At 34.9% G+C, this 7340-nt stretch overlaps 1 protein-coding gene across 1 annotated transcript; it reads right to left on the reverse strand.

Moving 5' to 3' along the window:
* Positions 1 to 951: 951 nt before the first annotated feature.
* LOC147548985 (Adaptin ear-binding coat-associated protein 1 NECAP-1) lies at positions 952 to 6777 on the reverse strand. Its single transcript, XM_086669841.1, has 8 exons — positions 6281 to 6777; positions 4737 to 4768; positions 4065 to 4165; positions 2407 to 2479; positions 2159 to 2190; positions 1817 to 1907; positions 1602 to 1713; positions 952 to 1491 (listed from the first exon to the last, which is right to left on the reverse strand). Exons 1-8 carry the CDS (start codon positions 6410 to 6412, stop codon positions 1177 to 1179), a joined length of 888 nt encoding a protein of 295 aa, XP_086525967.1. The 5' UTR covers positions 6413 to 6777; the 3' UTR covers positions 952 to 1176.
* Between the last annotated feature and the right edge of the window lie 563 nt (positions 6778 to 7340).

Raw genomic sequence — 7340 nt, forward strand, 5'->3', positions numbered from 1 at the left:
TATTTCGATGGAAACTCTTTTATTTCCATGGAACCTGGTATATATTTATTTTGAGATTGGACTCCAAGAGTCATTACATTTCAATGACATTGATACATCATGAATACAATATGCAATACATCATGAATTTGGATCACTATAACCGCCTATTAAAACATCTTGGACCACTGCAGCAAAGGGTATATCAAACATACCCTTAGTTTCCTTTTCATACGTGTGAAAACTTTTGGAGTGAAAATCAACTTTTTTCTCTTGGAAAAGAAAACCAAGAAATTGGAAAAGAAAACAAGTTTTTTCTCATCACAATTTAATTTTTGTGTTTGACATCCCATGAGAAAAATTGAGTGGAACATCTAAGGGCGCCAAGCATTATTACTATTGGCACTTTTTTAAACATGAAGGGGGCGCCTTTATAAGTTCTAAAATTAAGTACCCCAAATCAACCAGGAAGTTCTCTTTCCTCTCTCTTGTCTATCTCCATCTTTCTCGTTTATATCTCTCTTTCCCGCCTATCTCCCTCTTTCTCGTCTCTCTTATTGGCATCTATCTCCCTCTCTCTCTTTGAACTTGGTAATTGAGAGTAACGGGGTCAAGCAAATCCTAATGCGCAAATTGACATTCAAGCAAATCCTGAGTTAGAGAACGAGGGAGCAGGTGACAAATACGGGAAGAGAGAGCGCAAAAACTATCTTGAGAGTGGAAAAAACGATTTATTACTTTTTTGGTGGTAGAATATTTCAACATTTTTTCCACCTTTTTGTCCAACCAAACGGCAGAAAATTGATTTTCCCACCAAAACGACTTTCTCCGTCCCATTTTCCCACGTAACAAACAGTTCCTTAGAAAAAATCAATCCAACGGAAGTACATGGGAGATTTCAGCCTACAACAAGAGCAGACTTTATGATAAGATGGTAATGATACAATGAAAATATAAAACATCCTAATGAGATTGTGATTCTAATGAAATTTCTTATAATATCAGAATCTGCACAAACTCAGATCTTGATTTGATTGGTAGCTGATTTTTAGTATTTAACAAACTAATCTATAGATTAAGAGATGAATTAGCTGCATAAACTAAAAACTTAGCAGGTATAACCACATCCTATTTGAAACAAGTAACTCATTGAAGTTTATGACTTGCAAAAAGCAAATATATATCTTACCAGCCGAATTACCCAGCCGCTTGAAAGTCCCCGAAATCATCCTCTGGGGCGTCTTCGGATGACAGATTCACTGGAGAACATGATTCTGCTGATTGATGTTCTTTAGCGGAATTGAAGGAGGATTCGTCTTTAGTGGTTTCCTCGAAACTTGCGAACTTATCGGAAGATTTCTGAATCGAATTCCCAGGGGAGAGGGGTGCAGGTGGAGGCGGTAGTGGCTTCAGACAAGTCGTGGGTGGCTCTTTCTTTGTTGCTTTTTCGTCCAATGAGAGATTGTTGAGACCTTGCTCGAAAAATGTGGACTTTATACTATGACCTGCTTTCTGTTGTCACAGGAAAAGGCATCACAAGTGTTAAGAAAGGAGTAAACACAAAATAGTAGTATATCATAGCCTTTATTTGATGGAGATAAATCATATGAATTTTGACTTACGTTTTTGATTTGGAGCCTCAGAGTTTGCCCTTCTTTCAGACTGTAATCTACAGCTGCAGTTGTCTGGTATTGCTGCTCCATTTCTTCTGCAGTTTTTTTCTTGTTTAAATATCTAGAGTCATTGAAGTGCGAACGTTAGATCATTTCATATATAAATATACCTAAAAGAAGAGAAAAGGGACAATTTGGACGAAAATGGAAGGATAGGACAATACTTCATATGGTCATGAAGCGCAGCTTGAAAATCATAAGCTTCTGTTCTCTCTCGAAACCCTAAGCCAATGAAAGCATGCCGAGCACGACCACCTGAACGTTTCCATATTAAAGAGAACAATGATCACTGTACTGCACGAGGAACTTGATATAGGACATAAAAGAGGGAACATATGGACTGTAACTCTGTAAGTGATATAGTTCAATACGTTATCCCAAGATTCTATGTTCTACAGCTAGTGAAAATAATCACGAGTACTGGAGTATAAAATGTCCTACAAGGCTACAAGTATCAGATAACAACCGTTTTACGGGTCATACTACAAGTAGGATTTAAGACTTACCAATGTTCTCTTCCACGCGAAGAACAAAATATCTGGAGAAGAAAGAAACAAAAACTCAGAAACCCTAAAGTAAAAAAATTAACAATATCCATTTTCTGTAGCTACACAGAACAGTCCAAGTGATAAATCAGAACCACATAACACTGGAATAGAAACTTCGCAGATTATCTGCAGAGAAATGAGTTCGACCAATGTAAAATGGCTAAACACACCTTCATTAGTAAAGATAGATACTAGCTTAACCATACCTACTGCTGTCAATTACAGCCTCCACTGGATGCAGCTCCCCATTTCTCAGAAATGCCCGCGCATATAGTTCTCCTAGTTTAAAAGTATCAGCTGGTTAAAGAGTGAATCTATAAAAAAGAAGGATGCACCTCAAAATTTCCTTCGGTTATTAATTTATAAAAATATGACCTTATATAAATTCAAATCTTAAACATATATATATATATATATATAACAGAAACCATAGGAATCTGTACATTCAGTAAGTAAAAAATAACTTTGACTTCTACTCCTCTTTCTCTCTCTCTAACTTCTGCCGATCTAATCTTCTAGTTTTTCCGGTGAAGGGACTCCCTTCGCCGGAATTTCCTCTTTTATATGTACATATTATATCTTCAATCCTTTCTCTCTCATCTTCCATTTCTCTAGAGAGAGAAAGTAAGAAGAAGAAGAACCTTTATTTCCTCTGTTTGTCGCTCATCTTTCACTGAAGAGCATGATCCTCTCTGCAATTTCCCCCAAAATCACTACTACCCATAACCATTATAACTACCATAATGATCTCTTTCACTCTCACAACAAACTTATTCTTCAATCTCGTTACTTTTGTACACAGAGAACAACTATTCTACCTCTCTTCATTAAATGAAAATGAATGTAACTACTTCATTTTTCTATTATTCTTGGTTGTTTTAATTATTTTGTTGTGAGTTTCTTCTAACAAAGATGTTGATTAAGAAGATTATGAACCATGTGAGAAGAAAAGACAAGATAAGCATAAGCTGCAGTGTTCATCTTGACTCCATGTTGACTCCATGGTTGTGTTTTCTCTGCTAGCAGATAAGCATAAGCTGCCTCCTCTGGATGTGTGGCATCTTTGGGTGCAAATCCAGCAGCTTTGGGGAGGGTTCCAGCAATGCAGTGTTCATCATGTTGTGAGAGAGCTAAATCAGGCTGCTGATCTCCTTTCTAAGCTCAGGCCTGCTGGTGTGGTTGAGTTTGAAGTGTCCTGCCTCCCTGAGGGCTTAAGCCAAATTCTTAAGGATGATAAAAATGGTAGAATTAGATTGAGAAAATGTTGGCCTTAGTGCCTGATTTTTGTTTTTTTGTTTTTGCTTTGATGCTTTTGTAGCTTGTTGTTCTCTGGGTCTGGGCCCTTCCCAGCTTATCAATGCTAAAAAAAAAAAAAAAAAAAAAAAAAAAAAAAAAAAAAAAAAAAAAAAAAAAGACAAGATTATGATCCATGGTAGGCAGTGAAATCCAACTATTCAAGAGTTGATGACGGCGGTTTTTTTCTATGGTGGTGACGGTTTTCCGGTGATGACGGCGGTTTTCTGGCGACGGTTTCCGGCGACAATGGCGGTTTGCCAGTGAAAGTGACGGAGATTTAAATTAGTTTTTCTTTATTCTGTATTATTTTATGTTTTGTTGACCTTTAGGGTCCTTTTATTCGTGATCTTTAGGATCTTTTCATCTTTTTTCTTTCTTTTTCATCAGAGTCTAGTCCAAGTTCTCTCACCTCATGAGGTACTTTACATTCGAAGTTCTTAGAATTTACTTATGTATCTCTCATGTCGCTGAACAGAGAGGAATTATCAATTATCCATGTAAATCAGTGATTTAATCACTTATGAATGAAAAGGGTTTCAATGGTGTCAAAAAAATATTATGACCTTACCTGTGGTTTTATCTTCAAGCTTGATAATACACTCCTCCCCTTTGCTGATAACTTTCAATGTTCCTTCCCATGCCCATTTATTTACATTCCATTCGTCGGCCCTAAAGTTCAAAATTTGAAATCATATCTCGTAAGTGTAAAATAAACTTATTATGATGAGAATCCCAGGCACATTAAATCAATCTGGGAACTATAGCAAATCAAGTTTCTATTACATAATTGTTAGAGCACAAGAATTTTGAAAGTTGAAAATGGAACAAGAATAAGAAAAATGTTTCCACACACGTCTGTTGGATGATCACAGAAAGACATGGAAATTAGAAGTTAATTGAACACATCAACTACTGAACTCAGTAGGTGAAAAAACCAACTTCCTGGTTGCTTAATAAAAGAGCGGCAGGACTGACAGAACTAAAATGAAAGTGCCAAAGCTCTGGCTTACACATGTCCGGACCAAAAAACAGTCAAAAGTTTACTAACATTATTAAGGGAACTCATAAAAACCCAAATTTTGCAGTACATCAGTAAAAAAATCCAATTAACTTATGATAAATCTGAAATGACATGACAAGAGAAGGAAGAGAATCAATATAAACAAATCTGACTATTACGAAGACAGCTCACTGAATACGCATTACAGAAAGTGAATTTAGTGGATAAGTTGAAAAGAACCTGTAAGAAGCAGCACTTTTCCTTGGTGGTATCTGTAGAGTCATATAAATAAATGTATACCATTAGTTGAACATTACCATACCAAGATGGATTAAGAACTAGAAAAGTTAAGTTTTTTTTTTTTGCCATTGATCAGCAGGTTTAGGGATCCTGAACCCTTACAAAGAAACAGGATAGAGTAGAACTTGACAAAAAAAATATGATTAAATCCTTACAAAATATGGTATGATTACATATAACAAGAAGAATGCATTATTGGTAAAAAAAAGATACAAGCAGAGTAAATCTATTCATAAGAACTATGAAACAATGTAAATATAGTGATAAAACTATGTTGCATATTTAGGAGTCTACCTTAGTAAAAACAAAAACCCTTAATGTTATAGAGCCCACAGATATAGGAAAACTCTTTTTGGATAGAAGTCGAAAAAGAAACGATTATGTAAACTGAGAAAATAACATGAACATAGATTGAAGTCAAATAGACAATTTAACTAGTCTGAGTAGATGAAGTTGATCCAAATATTTAGAAGATATTCAAATATTGAAACCAGCTCAAATCGTGCTAATTTATTCGATTCTAAAGAAACCGGATCTTGGACTTCTCTGAATCCTTGAATATCTTTCAAAAGAATGCTGTTTTACTCGGGGAAATTTAAGATATCATTCCATATGAATATAACATGTCGTTGGACATTTGAATTTGAATTGTATGAAGAAGATTCTATTCTTCTCGGAAACACTTGAGCATGTTAGCCTCAAAGCACCTGACTTTGCATCTTGTCATTAGAATGTCATCGTTATATTAATCGTTTGTTCCTAGCATCAAAGTTTAATTTTTCTTGGGGCAATAGATGCATTAATACATTGACTTGAACAAACAAGGAGCGTGAAAAATAATGAAAACATGGCTTCGTAAAGTGAATCAAACCTCTAAAATGTTTTGGAAAGAAAGATTTACTGGTAAGTTAGGATCGGATCATTGATAATTTCACAGTTACATTTACGATTATATTGGCAAGTAATAATTACCATTAGTTTGGCAGTTATGATTCTGATCACTTTCTTCTACCCACTTTGTTAACTACATTCGAAGAGCTAACACAAATTAACTCGTGTTCCCTAACTTCAAATTTCAAGATTTTGCCTTCTATTTTTTGCATATAATAAATAATGAATTAACACCATAAAAAGCACACAAACAACTATTTCCAAAGTCAAACTGTTCTATCAGTATTAAAGTTGTTGATTAAATATTCATCATCTTTTTATAACCAATCACCAATGGAACCCTTAAAGTTAAACAACACGAAATTATGTAAACCCATCTTTTTTCATGCCAAATTACCTAACCTAATTTGAATAAATATACCCATTATATCTTTGATCAAGATGAAAGCTAAGACGTCCTAATTCCCCAAAATCAATAAGCAATAAAAAAAGTTCAATTATTCTCAGAAAACTAAACCCTATTACCAAACAGAAAACCCAAATCAAATTTCAGATCAATTAGAGAAGGTTATAGTAGATCAAAGAAATCTTACCAAATAAACATAACATTCAGGTACTTGAAAGAGAATCAATTCAACTGCCTCTATTTCTTCCTCTTCTATTCCTTCTTGTTCTGCTCTTTTAACTCCGAGTTCGTCGGTTGATTTGCTTGATTTGTCTTTCATGATTGATAACTTTTAGAGTGATGAAAATATATATTACAAATTTGAATTGGGTAGTACGAGATTTGGGAGATGGGTGATTTTCTTCAATAAATTAGAGAGTTTGAAGACCTGGAGAGAAGCTTCCTTCTAGAGAGAGAAACAAGAGTAACGTACAAGCAGAGGACGTAGTTTGGGTGTAAAACCAATTGCTCTAATCGCTGTACTGTAGCCGTTGATTACTAATACTAAATAACATAAGGGTGGATACGGGAAAACAATTGCTTGGACGGCCAGGATGAAGTAAGTTCCTTGTGGTAGGTTGTTTGGTAGAGTTGATGGATAAAGAAACAACAACAAACAATTATTTTATTTTTCCCACAGACACAAGAAACAAAAATTGAAAGTGGTTGTTTCCATAAAAGGATTTTTCATAAAAACAAAGAACATGTTATGAACTATTTGGCTGCCCATATATGATAGGTGCCTATAGTATTATTGCCTTAAAAGGAATTTGAATTAGTTTCAACTTTCAAGTATGGTGCCACCTCTTTCATCAAAAAAAAAAAAAAAGTATGGTGCCACCTCTCATTCCTTACTTAGACATGTCTTAAACGTGTCATCTCATGAGCAAAGTTCTTTGGCTAGTCAAGGAGGAATTTCTTAACCATGAAGGTCTTCCAAACGTGTCATTCTTAGACCAAAGTATCCCATGCATGGGTTACTATAAATAGGAAACTTGTGTTCCTTATTTGATATAGAAAATGAGAAACAAAGTTCTTACTATTGAAGTCCAGTTAATACAGAATTACTTACTATCTCACTTCTTTCATATTTATCCTTTAGCTACAATATAATATTTCTTCTACCTTGGGTTATCAAATTACATTACGTTATCAGCACGACGCTCTGGTCGTAGAGAAGATTTCAGTCAACCCAAAGGGACTATCAA

This window comes from Eschscholzia californica, unplaced genomic scaffold (assembly GCF_041429995.1).
Source record: "Eschscholzia californica isolate CP2 unplaced genomic scaffold, dmEscCali1.0.p SCAF_3, whole genome shotgun sequence".
Taxonomy (NCBI): Eukaryota; Viridiplantae; Streptophyta; class Magnoliopsida; order Ranunculales; family Papaveraceae; genus Eschscholzia; species Eschscholzia californica.